Source organism: Chelonia mydas, chromosome 10 (genome assembly GCF_015237465.2).
Source record: "Chelonia mydas isolate rCheMyd1 chromosome 10, rCheMyd1.pri.v2, whole genome shotgun sequence".
Classification (NCBI taxonomy): Eukaryota; Metazoa; Chordata; order Testudines; family Cheloniidae; genus Chelonia; species Chelonia mydas.
In genome coordinates, this window is record NC_051250.2 from 67,604,475 (window position 1) to 67,624,783 (window position 20,309).

At 42.1% G+C, this 20,309-nt stretch overlaps 2 protein-coding genes across 4 annotated transcripts in view; both read right to left on the minus strand.

The window, feature by feature from the left end:
• LOC102942858 (cell migration inducing hyaluronidase 1) overlaps window positions 1-20,309 on the minus strand; it is a 142,292-nt gene that overhangs the window by 70,680 nt on the left and 51,303 nt on the right. The window lies entirely within an intron of this gene.
• LOC102932459 (cell surface hyaluronidase) overlaps window positions 7,215-20,309 on the minus strand; it is a 74,598-nt gene continuing 61,503 nt past the window's right edge. The window contains exons 21-26 of one of the 2 annotated variants that reach the window (XM_043523392.1): window positions 19,079-19,298; window positions 16,729-16,797; window positions 16,053-16,154; window positions 12,959-13,119; window positions 10,936-11,045; window positions 7,215-7,585 (exon numbers count right to left, since the gene is read on the minus strand). In XM_043523392.1, the coding sequence (XP_043379327.1) occupies window positions 7,431-7,585; window positions 10,936-11,045; window positions 12,959-13,119; window positions 16,053-16,154; window positions 16,729-16,797; window positions 19,079-19,298 (817 nt within the window). In that variant the 3' untranslated portion in view covers window positions 7,215-7,430. The remainder of the gene's footprint in view (window positions 7,586-10,935; window positions 11,046-12,958; window positions 13,120-16,052; window positions 16,155-16,728; window positions 16,798-19,078; window positions 19,299-20,309) is intronic. The other variant, XM_037909976.2, reaches the window with a different exon arrangement.

Genomic DNA, 20,309 nt, shown 5'->3' on the forward strand with positions numbered 1-20,309 from the left:
CAGAATCTAAACTGCAGTGGTTAAAACAAGCTCTTTCCTGTTTTCTGGCTAAATGGAAGGGGGGGCTCAGTTCAGCTCCCCGTGTTCACTATCACGGTTAGTATGAAAGGGCATCCTTGTTGGATGTCCCAGAGAGGCCAAGGAGAATGAATTCTGCTCCCACTACGAGCAGTGCCTCTGCTGGGCCAGATCTGAGTTATACTGACAGAGCCATGTGGGAAAAATACAGTTCCTGTTCTGGGGATACACAGAAGATCTCAGGTTCTGTGGGTGTCAGTTCAATACCCTTCACAAGTGCTAGAGTCAAACAATACAAAAAAAAAATTTAAGAAGAGGAAAAATGACTCTTTTCATGACCTTCCGTGAGGGAGAGTTTCAGAATAGTGCCTGCTACAAAACGGGTTGTTTTGTTAGCTTAGAGTCATGTGGGGATAAAGCAGTCAAGCTACATCTTACTTGAACAGATGCCATATTATTAAGTTCAACTATGATGTAATAATTTCTGTCAACAAATGGCCATATATATTGAAATGCTCTGTGTGTAAGGGCTGTGAAAGAATCCTAAATAAATCTTTAATGTTTCTCAAACTCCATCCGCAAATTCTCTGCTGGGTGAGAAAAGCTTTTTTGCTTAGCTGTTAAAAGCCACCTGGCAATTGAGAGTGGGATTCATATCCCTAAGTCTGGCAAGACACACTCTTTGGAAGGCTCCAACAGCCGGGAATCATTTCAAAAAGAGTGAATATTAGCAGACAATGCTAAAAGTAGATACAGGAAGCCATTAGTCAGACCTTAGACAGCTGCTACTGCAGGTGTCAATGGTCATAATGCACTAGAAAGCATTAAAGGATTCTGTAAAAAGGAGCCCCCTGATCTAGCTAGTTCCTTGTAGTTTTATGCTGAAGCAGATAGAGAACAGATGGTGCTGGGGGGAAAATGTAAACATACATTTAAAGACAGCTTGAGATTTTAAAAATTTCATAATGAAATCATAAGTGTGGGCTCCCTAAAGTTCCTCAGTCAGTGGGGTGGGGGTAGGGGAGGGAAGAATTACTCTTCTCCTCACTGGTACATCTCGTGGTTGTCACGGTAATAGCCCAATCTGACTGATGACTGCAAATAACATTGCAAGCCATTTCGCGTTAGAGGTCTTTAGTGCTATTAAATGGGTAACAATGTAGAGGGACATGCTCAGTTGAAAGAAGCCTGTAATCTCCACAGTGACTGGAAAGTGGAAAATGGGCAGAAACGGCAAGCATTTAAACAGGAGAGCTCCATTTCTTCTCTGTCCTCTCACAGTATAAGGGATAGGACGCTGGACTGGGACTCAGGAGATTGGGGTTAAATTTCTGACTCAGTAACGGATTTCCTACATGATCCTGGGCAAGTCACTTGGTCTCTCTGTATCTCAGTTCCCCTCTGTAAAATGGGGATAAAGGACACTTCCCTTCCTCATTGGGGTATTGTGAGGATAGTATTCATTACTGATTATGAGATATTCAGATATTACTGAAGTGCTGAAGCCATAGAAGTACCAAGACAGGTAGATCATTATTTAGTAGCCTAGACACCATAGCCAAGATTTTCCAAAGTGACTCATGATTATGGATACCTCAGATTCTGGGAGCCAATACGATACACCTTGAATAGGGCTGACCTTTAGAATGTAGGCCCTCAACATTTTCTGAAAATGAAGCTCCTTTAGGGTGTCTCAAGTTAGGCATCCAAAAATGGCTGGGGACACCTGAAGTCACTAGTAGTCACTGATGGAAATGTTGGCCTATGGGCCAGAGCCCCCTCACACTGAAGTCAAGGAAGAACCTTTATAAACTAGAATGGAAAATGGACATGGGAAAGTAGATAGCTACTCTGAAAACTTGAGCTTTCATTATACTTAGGAAAGATTAGTCTGAGCCCATATTTAGATTTCAGTTGGAAGCGTCCTTGTTCATATGCAAAGCGCTCTGGGCTGATGAGGAAACTGATTTCTGAGGAAGGAATGGGAGGTTTAATTAGCGCCCGTGCAGTCCTTTTACTGCCATCACACTTGTGATGAGTTCACATTCCCTATGCTGAGATAATATTGCTCTGAGTCTGTAACAGGCCATTTCACATCTTAACTCAAGCTGGGAAAACTGACTTGACAAGTACATTTGGCTTTCTTCACCTTGGATGTGTCTACCTTTCTTTACGCTGACGTTCCTGAACTAGGGTGAACCATTGCACACCTGGCTGCTAGTACATTTCTGTAGTTATTTAAAAGCCTTGATCCAGCCCTGTCATCATGCAAACAGATATCCAGGGATTTCCAATTCAAATGTTTGCACAACCTTAGCCCCAGTGACATAAATGCATCATTAAATCTTAAATGGTACTGTACGTGCATTTGATGTTGTTTTTGCCATCTGCACATTAGCCAGATTTTTGTGGTGAGGCAAGGGAAAAGGGAACCAAGAAAGATGATGCTCTGGAAGTAGAATAGTTGAAGTAATCATTCTTTACAATTGTCTTAATACTGGAGCCTGAAACAGAACCTGACCGCTCTCTCTGAACCTGGATTCCCTATCAATTTATCTAACATTTTCCTCTACTGGGAAGGGGATTTAGTCAAGTTCCTCTCTATGCAATACTTGCTGCAAGTTTTCATTCTTATTCCTCCAGGCAGACCCTGGGGAAGTGCTGAGTGCTTTTATCTCCTACCAATTTCAGTGGAAGTTGAAGGAGCTCAGCACTTCGTAGAATCAGACCTGCAGGCCTCTAAAGTTTTGGGTAGCATTTTTCAAAACACCTAGGTCATGTAGAAGCCTAAGTGATTTAGGCACAAAGGAGGCCACGTCTCACAAAGTCAACGAGACTTTGGTGATTTAAAATTTGTTATCCTTTGCCAATAAAGGAGAAGGAAAAGCCTTTGTGGATTACTCAGGAAGATGGCCAGTTGTCTCAGACTGGCAATGGGTGGCATCCTGTAACGCGCGTATTGGCTGCATTTGGAGGTGGGTGCATTTACCCATTTGCTAAGATGCAGCCTAGCATTTTTTGCAAACACTGCTAAGTGCCCTGGACCAAATGGGGCCAAGATTTGAAGAGGTCTAAGCCAGCATCTCTATTTGCACCTGCACACTCATCTATGCAGTTTTAGCGCCTGCGTCACTGACATTCAGAAGCAGCTTTTGAAACATTGGTCTCTAGTATCCTGAGTGTCCAGGTGGAAATAGTATCCTTTGTTGAATGTTCATCGTTTTGGGGGTCTCTTTTACCCTGACTGGAAGGAAAGTGTTTCCAGCAGCCCAACGGGATAGTCACACATCACTACCCAGGTTTCAGCACTGGGACACAAATATTTTTCTTTTTGCTTTACTCTGTGTGTCTGGCTCACCTTAGCTTCTCGCCCATTTCTCCTGGACACTTGCCACTTGGCTTAATTTTGGGAGGAAAGGTATTCTTCAGAAGGCTGGGTACACGACTCTTTTCCCCAGCTTCTCCTTCACCAGTTGTTAGCCTTAGACTGGGTTTAGGACTCTGCGTTATACTACTAGGATTCAGGATCTGGACCCACCTGATATGATCAAATACATCTCCAGGATAATAAAGAGCATGAACCATCAGTGATTTGCTCCAGTGTTGGGGCTCAAACTCACAGCCAATTAGCTCTTGCTCTTATGGCCTCAGAAAACAGAATTATGTTATAACCGGAGGTTCAAAAGGACTTAACAGTGCTGCTTGGAGGGTTCAGTCCCCATCTTATTTCGGTTTTTATAGAACAAGCACCCCGTCATATAGAGCTTGATCCTGCTTCCTTTTTCTCCAGTGGCCCATAAAGTTCATCACATCACTTTGTACATTATCTTTTGAACCTCATCGAGGTCTTCCTCAGTCTGGCTAATGATCCAGGAAAAAAAAACACACCAAAACAAAACACTGTTACCTGTTTTGGCAACGAATCCACTTTCCACTCCTCTCCTCAGGCAGTTTCTCTCTGACCACCTCAGGTCTCCTACCTCATAGGCTCAAGGGATCAAGTCACTCAGAGTGCTCTGAATCACATCAGCTCTGTAGCACAATGGCTTGGTCCCACGTCAATGGCATGGTGTTACTGGACAGCGAGCGGGCAAGCCATTCATCAGAGAGCAAGAATCTAGCCAACAAAACACTCACCTGAACATGTAAAAACCTTTTTGGTTGTTTCAGCTGTGAGGTCTTCAAAGCACAGAAGAGATATTAGTAATGCAGCCCTCACCTCCCTGGCCAAAATAACTTGTGCACGTGTATCAAAAATTCAAAAAGGAGAAACAAAGCTGTAGTGTAGAATATGGGTCTACCCAGTGAAATAAGGCTTAGCGTTAATATGCAAGACTCCCATTACTTAATATACTGAGGAAAGAAGCGGAGTTAATTCTATAGAAGGACTAGTAAAAACTTAGCCTCATAGAATTTATTTTGGATAAATTGGTATCTATCGACATGGATTTACACACACACTTTATAGACATTACATTCACATATATGTATAAAAATTTTATACATGTAGTATAAAAACGATGTCAACATCTATGCATTAACATTTCTGATAGGACTGACTCCATGTGAGTCAGAATTTCACTCACCTCCTTCAGTCTCAGTCAAGGGAGATGCCAAAGCAAGATGGAGTCATGATCACCACATAAGGGAAGAGTTTGAAGTCCCTTGGTCTGGCCTTTCATTCTGAACTATCTTCCCTTCCATTCAGTCTGTTAGACCCCCTCATTGAAGCTGAAATTGTCACGCAGCTAGACAGACAATTAACTGTTTCAATGGGGCTGAGAAACATGCTGCACCTTTGCTAAGTCTTTCTACCCAACCTAGGCATCATCTGGGCCAACAGGACAGGAGCTCGTATACCATGTGATGAAGATAATATAAACAGATAAACAACCTATACTTTAACTGTGTGTCACTAATAAGACAAAAATTACTGTTAGCAGTGTTCATTGACAAACACCTGCTGATACAGCAAGTCCCATTTTCCCCACTGAATTATGGGAAAGCTCTTGCTGCTCTCACTCAATGCACTCATTCTGCTCCGCAACAGATGAAGTGCTTCATTCATACCACTGAACCACACCATATGCATTTAAAAAAAACCCACCCATGCTGAGTGCATCTTCACATCTCTAGAAAACACCTAAATTGTGTCCATCAACTGCAGTGACAGAGCTTCATTTGGAAAAGATCGAATGGGAATGAGAAGCGATTCTGCTGCTTGCACCTAGGATGCATTTAAGTTCTTATTACAGTATTTAGGCCACTGGATGTTAGTTCTCTGATCTGAGCTGAGGATCACAGGATCTTTAATTCACATTAAGGACATATTACTTGAACAGTTTTACCTGTAATTGAAATTTTTCCATATATCTATTTATCTATCTTTCCTGGGAATTTAGTGTTGATTGACAGCTGAGGAGACCAGCACTCTCTATCCATACAGCAAAGATAACAGTATTGCAACCTTCCCCATCACTGACCTGCCAATGATCTGGAACTAGAAGGATAACCCCCAGGGATGAGAAAATATTCTGGATGATGACACAATCCATTAGTTCTTGGCCTCAGCCAAAACTGCTAACAAAGTTGTTAATTAGTGCTAGTTGTATTGCTGATTGTTCTACGAACAACTGCCTCCTAGAAAACGCACTGAGGAACAAATCATTTTATAAACAAAGAAAAAGAAATCAAATCAAAGTTATTGATTTATTTTTTGGGGTGCAAAGGTTATCAAAAGAGTCCCCTGGCACCTAACTCTCCATGCACTCTGCGGTATGTAGACACAGGAAACACTAACTTCAGTTTAAAATGATAAAAGCCCTTGTCCAGCTTTTGACATCCAGCACAGTGTAAAAATCTCAGATAAGTCCATTCCCTCAACCCCTCAGTAATAGCACGAACAAAATCATCATGTCATTTGTTTACACTGCACGTTTACTCTAGTCAGTAGCTGACCCAGGAGTCTTTAGGTGAAGTCCTGGGCCCCCTGAAGTTAATGGGTGTTTTGCCATTGACTTCAAATGGGAGCAGGATTTTACCTTTTCCCCTTCTCCCAAATAATATCCTTTCCTTGTTGCATCCACACACCCGCTGTTCAAATCGGGCCCATCACCAAGATCAGTGAAGCACCTAGAATGTGTCCTTAATTAATAGAGGTCTAATACCCTGAAGGATTTTGGAGAACATTTTACAGACAATTCCGTCATTATTAGCAGTCAGCCAAATCTAAATATGTTTCACATTTTAGTCCAATGTTTTTTTAAAATTCTCAGCATTTTGGATTGCTGCACCTGTCAAAACCAGATATTTACCTCCATGGTTTCAAAATGACCTCTCCTTTATTGTTATTATCGATAGCATAATGTTAACCAAAATTTCAGTGCAGCCACTACAGGATAAGTCAACAGCTGGTTGCCAATACCAGTTGTTCCCCACTTTCCAGTCAATGCTATTATGTCTTAGTTACGGCAAGAAGCAGCAATTTAAAGAAAAACCACAGAGAAAGCCTGTATGTGCCAGCAGTGGCCCAGACACTCTGCCTTACTCAACCAAACTGCTATTGACATCAGCAGGAGAAAAGGCCATGTGAGCATCACCTGAGGAAGTTACCAGACCAGGACAACTTATCTCGATTCATATACTTGGGAGTCTTTAATCAAATTTTCTTGCCAGTAGAGTAGACATGATTTTACCAGTCATTAGCTACAGATAGAAACAATTGCACAACAGTTGTATATAATAAGCCTGATGAGAAAGAAGATATTATTACAAGATTATTGGGAGCTTATCTGTTGATGTGCGTTGATTTTATTAACTTCAGTTCATCCAAGGAGCTGCGGGAGATGTTTTTTCTTGTTTGTTTTGAGTTGTGTTTTTAAAGCAGACCTAGATTTGAATGGAAGTCATTGGATTCTTGAGTGCAAATTAAAGGCAGAATGAAGGGTAAGGGTTGCCTACCTCTGATGGGGTTCACTTCCTTCCCTGGATACTATGAACTTTTCTTTGCCAAGTTTCATTCCTGGCTTATATGCTTCTGAGGAGAAAATTTTCACCTTTGGAATGCACCAGATTGTACCAAATGGCAGGTATGTTCTGGTTTCCTTGGGAAAAAGTAGCCTTTAACCATCTCCCAACCCAGCAAAACTATTCCATCCACACATTGCTTGAAAAAACAAAGCTTTACCCACACTTTGTAAGATCAGAATATATTTATTAGTTGTATTTTTTACAAGTGAAAAAACATCAGCCTGATACAAACCCATAAAAACACCACCATCCAAAGTTACACTGTGAGTTGTAGGATTTTCCTGGCTGATGTTAAGCCAACAACAATGTAGCAAGATTAAATTGTCTGATTTCCCTAGCCTCTCTGGAGTTGTTTTGGAAGTGGTTCAGATACAGAAAGAATCCTAAAACTCTGCAGAGTTAGCTGAACATTTGTATTCTCTCAACATCAAGGGAACATAATGCTGTAGAAAAGCAGCTTTCTGATTAGCAGCTTGGTTAAGGATTTTAATCCAGGAGGGTCTGGCCTGTCCTTTATATCCAAGCATAGCAAAACTCCCTGAAAAGGAGAGACAAAAAGAGTGACCATCTGTATCACTGGGTTAAGGGAATAACCATTTATTGTCATGAACCAAACTCACTGCACAGATCAAGGAAACATTCTGGCCATTTCTTTGCTTGGATTACAGTAACATAACGTTTTATAAAACGTAAGGAAGGATGAAGGAGGGTAACAATGCCTGAGATAAGCCATACTGAAGCAGGATTTTGATTGCACTGTCCTCAGGAATTTCAATTAACTGTGACGGAGGTCCCAGGTTTGAGGTAGCGGGACTATTGTTCTGTTTGTTTTTAAATGCTGTTATTTTTTCATATCTGACTGGATGAAAATGGCTAGGGAATTTTGAATCCTTATTTTATTAGGTTAGATCAGTTTTCTTGACTATGCCTAAGCTGTTGTTCCCTGTGTTGACTTCCCATAGGACTGTGCTGCACAGTCATATGTGGCTTTGCATTTTAATAATAGATTACATTTGTATGAAACCTTCTGTTGTAAATGATCTCAAGGCTTTTGCAAACTATGGGCTCAATCCTACTCATGCCACAGGACTATTAATGTAAACACTTTTCATGGAGTAAGAGTTGCAGTTCCAGGCAACAAGGTCCCAATCCGGTTTCCACTAAAGTGAATGGCAGTTTTGACAGTGGTTTCAGTGCCATCAGGATCAAACCACGTACATTTAGAGGAAATGTTTCAACCCTCATTACCATATAACCACCTCTGAAGTGGACTGTGCACTGTTAAAATAGGGACCAGACAATGTCAGAGTTGTGGAGTCAAATTCTGCATACAACTGAAACATCAGGGGGAATTTTAATAGAATTACCCAGATTCAACTTTGTCATGGACATCTGGTCAAACACCCTGGTGCTTCTGAAAAGCCAGTTCTTTGGTTTCTTATTTCATCCAAAAGAGCAGCAGCACACTGTCGCCTAGCATCATGCTAAAGTATTAGTTCATTACGGGCTCAAAGAATGCTACCAACCAAACTCCCAGCACCTTTTGCTTCCTGCAGCAACATGAATTTTCATTAAGATAGGGGTATTCTGTGTGAGGCATTTCCCACTTCTTTCTACACCAAAGTAGTGATGCCGAGAGCCATGGTGGGCGACAGAATCATGCATGTAAAGTATGCTGAATGCAGCTGATCAGGAAGAGTTTTTAGATCCCAAGAAGACTACAAAAAGTTTTCAACTTTCTTCAAAAATGTCTGTTTTCATCAAAAACACTGAAAACATTTTGGTTTCTGCCAAAGACTGATTTTTTTAGTGTTTCAATGGCTAAAAATGAAAATTATTTTCTGCAAAGTTTAAAAAAAAACAACAAACCACCAACAAAAAACAACACAGCTGCTCAGTAACTAAAATGAACACAAAGGCAAACCTGCCCTCCTTGATCTGAAGTGTATGCTCTCCACTCATTTTCAGGAGTAATATGAGTGAGCTAACATGGCCACTTAAACCAGGCAGAATAAGTTTAAAATATTTTTTTTCTGGATAAGTTACTTCACTGCTGTAAACAGATGCCAAAAGAAAGAAGCATGACTGAAAATACAGCCAACTCCACTTCTGACCTCTGCTTAAGAGGTATCAAACTGAATCACAGATGGCTGGATGGCTGATTTTCTTATCAATTAAAGGAATTACTCCACAAAAGTGGTACTTGGCCAACCTTCTATCTTCCAGCAGGATTACTGGATGGAAATATGGCACAGCCAGTACAGTGTGCACATGGCTGCTACATTCACACTAAACCTTTGACAAGAATTTCAGCTAAAAGCAACAAGAGACAGGAAATTCAAGATTAAGTCTGTTGGTCTGGGGCACTACAGCATAATCAAGTACCTCTGATATTCCTGGAGCTATGCAGTTCCTCAGCACTCGGTAGTGCTGGTAGGTACTCTGTTTCAAATTCTGTCCTTAGGTCAGTACGTGCAACTCCCTTTGAAGGGGAATTGTGTGCACTTGAGGGCAGAATTTGATCTGGAGGATGGAAGTGCAGACGTAAATCTGGATGTCCCTTCATTTGATTATTCTGCTCCCATGGAAGTCAATGGGAGTTTTATCTGCAGCAGGGTCCGGCATTAGCGCACTTTAAGAAGGTCTGACCTTGCTATGTTTTCTCAGTCTGAAGACAGCGGGTGTTTCGCCTGCCTAAGGACCAATTAATGGTGTTAGGATTGGGCCACAGTTTTGTATCACTATATTCCCTCCCTTTCTTGTTCTAAAATCAATAAAGATATTTGTAAAGGAGCAAAAAGGAAACTGTAGATGGGCCTGATTAAACCACAGATGCCAATGGAAAGAAATCCATTGACTGCAGTGGGCTTTGGATGAGGTCCCATCCCGGGAGGGCAACAAACTCTGGACAACCAACCAAAAGGCACTTCACCTTCCTTGCAGAAGAAGTCAATCCACTGACTGGAAACTGAAGTGTAATGAGGGTGGAATAGGTACCCCAGCAAAGACAGTGCTAGCAACCTCCATTACAGGGAATGATGAACAAACCCCTCCTCCAGCTTGCAATCTAGTTCATCCAAAATTATCTCAAGTTTTTGGTCTAGAAATAAGCCTGGAAAAAACTTTTGAGATCTGGGTTTCTTCATCTCCCAGTCGGGTTGTGACTACAGTGAGAAAAGCCCTTCTTATGGTATTTTGGAATGTCTGCTTCTAGTCTTGGAAAGTCCAGAGCTGCAAGAACACACTAAAACCAATGATCTCATTTCAGTTTTGAGAAAAAGGTTCAGCTTCTTATTTTTATCTGAACTGAAGGGGCATTTCATTATAGATTAGTTGATCACTGTAAAATTTCTTGCTACTGCAAATGATCTTGCAGGAAAAATCAAGTATAAGTAAGGTCATCCAAAACTGGTGATTTCCTTCCCCCCCTCCCCCCATCATGATCCACATTTTGCTCTCATCTGAATTTCATTTCAGGGTATTTTTCTTTTTTATTAAACTTAACTTCATGGCTGTTTTCTCCTCTGGAAAATGTTTGAATTTTAAAGTTGGAGTCTATCCTTTGTTCAGAAACAGATTCATTTCCACTGGAAAAACAGGGCTTTTTTGTTTTGTTTTTTGGAGTGAAAAGTGGACAAAATATGGCTATTTATTGGTGAGATGGATTCAGTTTTAGATTTGTAACAAGGGTAAAAATTCCTCAAATTTTCGCCTAGCTCTGAGGCTCAAGCTTTTCAACAATTTTCCTGAGATCATATTGGTATCTTTTATAGCACAGTATGTATTTATAAACTCAGAAGGTGGTGCTTGCACATTTTTGCTAGACAAATGCACTTTCAGTTTTAGTCAAAGAAGGCACGGCAGTGTAATTCACATAAATATAGTCACCTTTTTTGTGGAAGACAATAGGCTTTGCAGAACCTAACCTTGTAAAAACAGACATTTCGGAGCTTCCCATCATTTCTGAACCGTCTTTAGAGCACACAAGAACAACTGAGCTGAAAAGAAGGACAATTATTATAGCACAATATTCTTGCTAAGTGTCTGTTGGATCTTTATGCCCCAATTCAGGAAAGCACTTAAGCATATACTTAAGTCCCATTGACTTCAATCTCACATAACAAGGCTTAAAAGTTAAGCATATGCTCCAACGCTTTCCTGAATCAAGGCTTTACCTTGTCAATGTCACCTTCATTTCATTCTGAGCCAAAACAAAGCAAAAATGATTGAAAAAGCATATCCTACATAGGATGTCGATATTTATCCCCAGGAAAAAATTCACTTGAAACAAAATATAGTCCCAAACTCACAGACATTCATACCACCTGCATATTGCATCTGATTCTCAGTCAAGCCAGAGGCTGGCTTCTAACCTCACAGATGCAATTCTGAGCCCACAATGAATTGCACCTGCAATGAATTATCGGTACAGTTGGTAGCATTCAAGTGACTAACTGTTTGTGCCTGTGAAATATGAACCCAGACCATGCATGTATCTATGTGGGTATGTGTGCATAGATTATTTCATACATTCACATATAGATATGGTGGGGTGTCCACCCCACACAAGCTCTGGAGTGGTTATGGTGGCTACCTAGGCCAATTAACTCCTCAGGTTGCACCTGGAGGAGGAGCCTGGGAGCAAGGATTAATTAGATAAGGCTCAGCTAGATGGGAAAAAGAGGGCATTTATAAAGCCTAATAGCTGACAGCAGCAGTCTGCAGTTGCTCCCTGGGAAAAGAGAGATGTGAGGGGCTGGCAAACCCAGAAAAGGAGGGAAAGCCAGAAGAGGCTTAGGGAGAGGCAGTAAGGTCCAGGAGGGACCAGACCCTGGCTGCTGAGTAGAGGGTCCGAGTTGGAACCTACTGTTCTACTCCTGAGGGTGGATCAGGGTTCTCCTACCAGCCACTGGGGAAGTGGCTCAGAGCAGGCAGTGGAGAACAGACTGCCCTGGACAGTTTGCATGGGAAGACTTTGATACCCCAGAAAGGAAGACCATAGTGACCTGGCCAGAGGGCCAAGTCGCAAAGAGGAAGCTGGAGTGAGTGGGGCTGCAGGGTGAGAGAGAATGATGGGTACAGAGACCTTTAGAGGAGGGCACAGCACCTGGAAAGAGCTAATCCCCCGAGGGACCAGGAGATGGCACCCCTAGCAGTGAGTGGCTCCTGTGACAATACACATGGGATAGCTCAGCAGTGTTTGTATCCATGGTCATGAACTGCTCAGAAATGCCTTGGAGTGAAAGTCTGTTTTCTGGTTATTTGACCTGCTTTTACCAGCAGCCAAGAATTTTTCTATAAATCTCTGCTGTTCCATGTTTATGTGGTGACACAGAAAACCACAAGGAATGTGGAACAGACACAGAGATGGTCCAGCTCCTTGCTGAAGCACATCTAAGGTAACAGAGCCGGCAGGTCAATTAACTGGCTTGCCCAAGAAAAGTCCTGCAGGAGAGTCTGGCACACCTCTGATTCTTCTCCATCAAAAAAAGCAAACAGCCAGCCACCAGCAAGAATAAACAAACTCTCCCCCTTTTCAGCAATGGAAAAAAAAATGAGTCATCCCCTGCCAGGAAATTGCTGCCGTTTCAGTTGGACACCAGAGTAAATGAATAAAACTGCAAATGTCATTGCAAAAGGCCTTATGTATCTCAGGGTGGAAAACAAACTGTTAACTTAAATGGAAGTGCCAGTTTTCCAGAAAATGTGTCTCCGTCTGCAGTCTGTGTAACCCTCTAAGAGAGCATAGTGGGTTTTTTTTTTATTTTCTGGAGAAAAGCTGATTTTTGGAAAAGCCTCAATCGGTCAGATTTCACCAGGCACAAGATCAGCTATGAAAAGTAGGTCGTTTTCCTCTTTGTCTATCACCCACATGTTGCTACATAAACTTAAACTTTAACCCCTTGCTTACCTCTCTTCTATAGATGTTTGAACATAATCAGTTATTGCACTGGCAGCATCTATAGCACTCACTGTGTCAAAGTGCCGCCTACTCACGACTGCTCCTGAGCATGCGTCTAGCACCAAGAAGAATATCCCCCGGCTATTGAACAGGAAAATTTCATCATTTATCTGCAACCAAAATACAGGTTAGGATTAGCTGAAACAGTCTGTGGACTAATAGGACCAGAGTTTAAAGCTGCCTATCTCCTGTGTTTTGTAATTCCCTTCTCACAGACAGGCGAGATCAAGCATTTATACTCCATATAACATTTATAATTAATATGTAAGAGGTACCAACTCCTGAAGAGGTTTTTTATCACTGGAGATAATGAATAATAGTTTAACTTAAGTCTGGTGAGCTGTGTGCTATATGAAAATAGAGGCAGTCAGGGTCTGTGCCTCAAAGAGCCTCGTTTCTAAATTAAAACAGTAGGAGTTGTGAAACACAATCCTCTGGTGGTCATGTTTTCAGCCTACTTTTAATCAAGCCTCTGTTCACACAGGTGCATTTAAGGTCAGTTAGATGTCTCAGTACCTGGCTCTAAAAAATGATTCTCTCGGGACAAATGCAATTTTTTCAGTGGAAATTTGATTACTAAGAAATTTGTCAAACTGAAGTACTTTGATTGGGAAATGCTGCCGCCAGGCCTCATGGGAGTTGTAGTTCAGGTATCTCATGCTCCCGTTCTCCTCAACGGAAATTCAGAACTAAGACTACTCCATATCATGGCATGGTATTGAAGCTCATGTAGTTCTCCATCAGGGAGCTGTATAAACTATGGGTAAGGCTAAGATTTCGTCATGGGTATTTTTAGTAAGAGTCACGGACAGGTCGCAGGCAATAAACAACAATCCATGGAGGCCTGTGACCTGTCTGACTTTCACTAAGAATACTCTGGGGGAATGCTGCCAGGGCTTGCAACTGCTCCAGCCCCAGCCGCTGTTCTGGCGGCCCTGGGGCTGGTCGCCAGTCTGCTATTCAGGCGGCTGCTGTTGCAACAGCCCCAGGGCTGACACCTCCCGCAGAAGGTCCCAGAATCTGTGACCTCAGTGACAGAATTGTAACCTTAACTATGGGTGACCTTCGGTACTAATTAGATACCTAGGCACACTGATGAAATGGAAGCATTAACTCTAAATTTCTTTGCTCCTTCAATGTTATTCTTAAAGTCAGGTTTAAAAACAATACAGCAAGTGCCTGATAGCTTTTATTAGGATTTCTGCATAAGAGGCATAACATGGCATGAGGTGAATCTAGTGCTCAGATGGTTCAAAACCTTCTGGATGCTTATCACCATTATAGAGTTGCCAGTTTTGGTTGGACTTATTCCTGGAGATTTAACAACATGACAATCTTTAATTAAAGATTAATCTTTGGCTTGGAGTCTCCAGGAATTAATCCTGCAGGGTTGGCAACCCTAATCACCAATGAGTTCAAATCTCATGCTTCTGATGTGTGCTCTCCAGGGAATACAGGCCCAAGGTGGATGCGCCTGGATATACATTGGCCAAAACCCAGCACAAAGACTGCTAGGGCTGCTTTTCCCTGCAACAGGATATTCAAAGTTAAGAGCACAGAGAGATTTCAGGGGTAGAAGGAGGAGGGAGTTCCAACAGGAAAAAAGAATTGGGAAAGGGCCACTGCAGGGTCACAGAATAAAAGGAAAGGCAAGGATAACACAGGGTCAAGGGTAAGAATTAATTGTGGGTCATGGAATGGTGGAGAGAAGCTGTTTAGGATGTTAATATGAACCGAGACTTTTCTGACACAAATCACAGATGAATGTGTCAGCTTCCTAGACCTGGGAGAGTTCATTTTGCCAAACTTGGAAACAGCAGGTTATAAATTAAGACCCACACTTGAGGGTTGAGTTTTGTTTGGTAAAACAAGAGTTCTGGACTGTTGCATAGCTTGTTCTTTTGGGTGTTTTCCCCCAATTCTCTAGGCCTTTAGAGAAGCAGGGCAAGCAGGAATCCTTACTGTTTGCACAGCACTGCTTTCCATATACATGTTTTCACAATTAAATTTCCTTTGAAAAGTAATGGTTTGAATTAAAGCTTTGGAAAACTCTAAAGTTTTACGAAATGCCATTGGCTTCTCCCATCATCTCTAAGTAGGTCTGTGTGGGAACACCTTATACATACATGCATTTTACAGTTCAGTACAGCTGGTAATGCAGCCTCAGTTAACTCATCCTTGCTTTTTTTGGGCAGGGGGACAGAGGAACCAATGCAGCGGACAATAAATCCCAGCTACTTTGAATCCATAAGAATGCCACACTGCCTGAGCCGGCATTCATTAGCAGTAACAGCATCTCAAATGCACAGGTACACTCTGACAGTACATATGCAAGCATACTGTCTAATGAGGAAAACTTGAAAGATGTGTAGATATGACCACATAGCTGTAAATCCCCAGAGTACTAAATAGAGCTGGGCATAATAGTAATACAATAATAATTTTGGGTCATAATGGAAAATTAAATTTTGAAAAATTTCTAGTAAAAAGTGAATTCAGTCTGGGTCAATTTTATTTTCAGTTTCAATCATTTTAAAATATTTAAAAATAAATTCAAAGTTAATTTTTAAATTTCAAGCTACATCAAAAGGTTTCAGTTAGGAAATGTCAAAACATTTCCAATTAAACAATTCAGCAAAAACATGATTTTGTTAAGTGAATCTGCATTTAAAAAACAACCACTGAAAATGTGTGAAAATTTGCCCAGCTCTAAATGGTAATCTGCTTTATATCAGCTACAAAAGAGTGACCTGGGTTTTTGTTTTTACTTTCTCAAAAACAGAATGGTGGATTTTAATCCAATAAAAGTCTTCTTTATTAAGGCCCCCAATACTGGTCCTATTACAGTCAAAACTCTGACTGATTTTATTTAGAGCCAAATGCTAGTCCCCATAATTATAAATAAGAGAAACAACGCGCATGAATCTTCTAGTCTAGCTTCCCATTTCTATTGCTTTCACGGTCTTAAAGATTTTGCAGTAACTTTTACAGAAAAGGGAGTTCCCCTATTTAATCACTAATTCAAGTCTGGTAGAAAGCATACCTTAATGAAAGCTGACTTCAAGTGACTCTGTATGTCAGCTCTACTGGGAGACTGGATCTGGATTCTTACATATTTGATTGAGGGCTTACTAGTGATAGCAACCTGTAATTATATGAAGGGAAGAAGCTTGGGGTGGGGGGGGAAAAATGGCTCACAAACAATTGTTCATTAACAAAAAAAATTGTATCAACTGCCCATTCCATCCCCCACGCACCCCTGGAATGCCATCCTGCAAATACTCCAAAGTGTATATTTTTGCAGGTTATGAACCTTAATCACAAACAATGTCAAGCTCATTAAACATAATGACATAACAATGGCCATACTGGGTCAGACCAAAGGTCCATCCAGCCCAGTATCTTGTTTACCGACAGCGGCCAATGCCAGGTGTCCTAGAGGGAGTGAACCTAACAAGTGATTTCTCTCCTGCCATCCATCTCTACTCTCTGACAAACAGAGGCTAGGGACACCATTCCTTACCCATCCTGGCTAATAGCCATTAATGGACTTAACCTCCATGAATTTATCCATTTAGCTAGATAGGAAGAGATTAGGATAAAAATGGTAAGAGTTACTCAAAATCAATCTAAATTGAGAGCAAATACCTCCAAATACAGGATTGTCAGTGCCTAGATACCATGGTTATACTTGCCTATAAACTCCAGTTCTTTCTTACCCTCTCATCCTTCTGTATGGAAACTTGGTGCAGAATAAGAATGTATTTAGAAAAACTGATCATTTGTTGCTGAAAGATATGCAAAGGGGAGTGGACTGATTCAATAATCTAACCCTCTGCTGTTTTATTTGTTTTTCATTCTGATTCATCTCTTATGTCCAGCACCATATATGTCTGACTTTTACTGACAAGAGGCCTGATTCCACCATTCTCATACCTATTAATTAGTGCTATTTTGTAAGCAGCCCCACTGATTTCAATGGCACTCACTGCAGAGTAAGCATAAGAGCACATGCTTAATTTTACTTATGTGAGTAAAAGGTACTAGAACTGAATGGAAAATGGGACAATTTTCAAACATTTTGAATGCCAATTTTTTTTTTGGGGGGGGGGGGGGCGCGAAGGGGCAACTCTGGTAAAAGGAAGGGCAAAAAACAACTCAATCACTGTTGTAAAAATGTCATCCTTCGTTAATTTTCAGTGTTGATAATGTCATTGCCTTTGAATTTTGCAAATTCTAGATCCATTTAAAAAGATAAGCATGCGTAGATGTTTGCAGGATCATGGTATGAGGAACTACTTAGTGTGAATCTAAAGATGCCACAGAAAGTAGAATTGAGTTACTGTACATTTTTTGGCTACACTATTAAATGTTTAAGTAAGGCATAGCCATCCAGATTGCATCTTATGTTTAGATCACATATTGAGCCTCTGAATGTTTCATTAGAAACAGTCAGTTCTACAGGTACCATTCATGAACGGAAGAGGTTTTTCCAGGAATCAGATCACGTAACAATGATTAGCCAACATGGTGATTAGTGTCCTGGAATTACCACCTTCTGGAAGGGATATTTCCAAAAGATCTGGAAAACCACAATGTCCTCTGATCTGCGTGGAGTGCCCCTGCATTAATTAATTCAGGGAAGTCCTATGGACTGTTATACAGGTGATCAGACTAGATTGTCACAATGGGCCCTTCTGGCTTCATAATCTATGAACTGGTCTGCTTGGCTGATTCTGAAATTAATTGCATTGTATTTTTGAATCAGGATACTTGATTCAAGTATACTTGAATCGTATACTTCTCTTGGGCAATAGTCATTTTTCAAAAGACTTTCGTCACATTAGCTAATAACTGACTATATGACATTGTCTTCATCTTAGCGTTAAGGATGCACATGCCTTGTTTGTGCATTATAGACTAGATTCTGCTCTCAGTTACACTAGTGTGAATCTGGGATGACTTCACAGGATTTACAGTGGTGTAAATCCAAAGTAAGTGAGATCAGAATTTGCATGGCTATTAATTTATTTAAAATACAGATAGACTATGATCATCATGCCTTGGCTTGAAGAACAGCAAAAATATATATTGTACATTTAAATTCAAAGCTAAAATACATCTCAACAATCCCAGTGACAACTTGAGTTGCTACAAATATATGCTTCATTTGCTTCCAGTTAACGGACCTCAAAGAAATTGTCTGTCTCTGCAGCATACTATAAAATGCTGTAGAAAACCAGACCCTCATACTATGCTATCCTACCTTCTGGTCATGTTCAGGAGCAGAGGGAATTGCCTAAGGGCCTTCCGCATACCTTGTGTAAATTACCTTCTTATGAAGAGGCTGTAATGGTGCGGACTCACCCCTGCGGTGCCTCCTGCTGGTAGTCTTCGGGAATTAGCTCCTCCAGCTACCAGAGCACCCTCTGCAGGCCAGTGATGTGCCTTACCGCCGGCCCCCATGTCCCTTCCAGGGCCCAGTGCCCCTTTCTCTGGGGTGCTGCCCCCTTGGTAGTACCCCCACCTCTCAGGTTCTGGGTCTCCCCACCCAGGGGAACCCCCACCCTCTAACCCCACTTAGCCCCTTGTATCGGGGGCCAACTGTAGTATATACACCACTCATCGCAGGCAAGGGGGTTTTGGACCTGCTGCCTCCGCCTACCCATGGGCTGCCCCTCTGCAACCCTGCACCTATTCAGCCTGAGGCTTTCCAGGTCAGAGCTCCCAGCTCCTCTGGCCTTTCCCCAGCCCTGCTCCAATCTAGGTGTCCTGCTCAGCATCTTGCAGCCAAGCCCTTCTCCCTCTATAGGCAGAGAGAGACTGAGTGGGCTCCTGGCTCACAGCCTCTTATAGGGGCCAGCTGGGCCAGATTGAGCTGGCCACAGCTGCGGCTGCTCCCTTAATCAGCCTGGCTTTTTCCCCCACAGCCCCACCCTCTCCCAGGACTGGCCTCATTCTTGTCAGGGTCAGGGTCAGGGCCAGAGCAGGTAACTACCTTGCTACAGATGCTTACATTCTACAGAGGAAGTTCTGATTGGCATTGCAAAGAAGTAGTCAGTTCTGTACCTGTGGGGCCCCACACTGGCTGCAAGGCACAGTCAGTCGCTGAGACATTGAGTGCTGTGTAGCTGGTCTCCTGTTATTCTCCAAAAAAGGGTTAAGGGCACAACTCCAGGAATCCTTCGAGGACATACGTGTGACGATTTTAATGCGTTCACAGCCTCGCTGAGAGCAATAACTGTGCCCTTTTCGAGCTTCACGAGCTTGGAGGACGACAAATAGGTACCTAACAAATGAGACCATTACAAAACAAATGAAAGGATCACAGCTACCCGGGGAGCCATCAGAGGAGTATCTGGCAAGAGACAGGACCTGTACTGCATGAAACTCCCCCTTGTAATGTTTTTCTGAGGAAAGTTACTTCAGCAACACCTTCATCCTATTTAGTAACCCATAATACAGCACACACTATGGACAAACCAGCAAGTCAGGTTTTGCCTGGTCCCAGGGTGCTGGAACAGTTTGTTTAGTGGGGGCGCCGAGAGCCATTGAACCAAACTGTAAACCCTGCATATAATGGAAACCACTTCAAGCCAGGGGAGTGCAGTAGGGCCGTAAGCACCCCTAGTTCCAGCACCTATGCCTGGTTCTGCACGAGGGTGCAAACAGCTCCTCGTCATGGGGACTTGGTGTGGAGGCCTGGAACAACTGCTGTCCTTATACTTGTGTAGAATTTGTACTCCAAGTGCATTACCACTAGACTGCCTAGAGGGAGCCAGCCACCACCCTTCCAAAGGGCTACCGGAGCTGGGCTGCATCTGGCCAGAGAATGGAGTAGCAGCCATGCTCTCGCTATAGTCCTGGAGGTATTATGACTGGCAGAGGACTCCAGCAGCTCCCACTGGGGCTCTCTGCCTTTGCATTGCCTCATCCCAGACCGTCCCTTCCAGGCAAAATTCATCTCAAAGTGGGCAGAAACAAACACTTGAAGCAGCCACTGTACCAATTCTCTGACCCTTAGGCTCATTTTTCTAGCGGTTCTAAGTATGTTTTCCACTTTGTCTATTTTGTAGTTTAGGCTGGATTAAAATGACAAACAGCTCAGCTACAGTATCAGGAAAATACCTGAGCTTTATTGAAAAGGGTTCATTTTAATACTCCTTCTTCTAGGCAAATTAAAACAAATAAGTACACTTGGTTCATCTCCAGAGATCTAGCACACGTGGCTGAAAAGAGAAGGGGGAGCATCCCACAGATTACGAAATAAAAGCTAATAAAGCCTCCAAAAACTCAATGT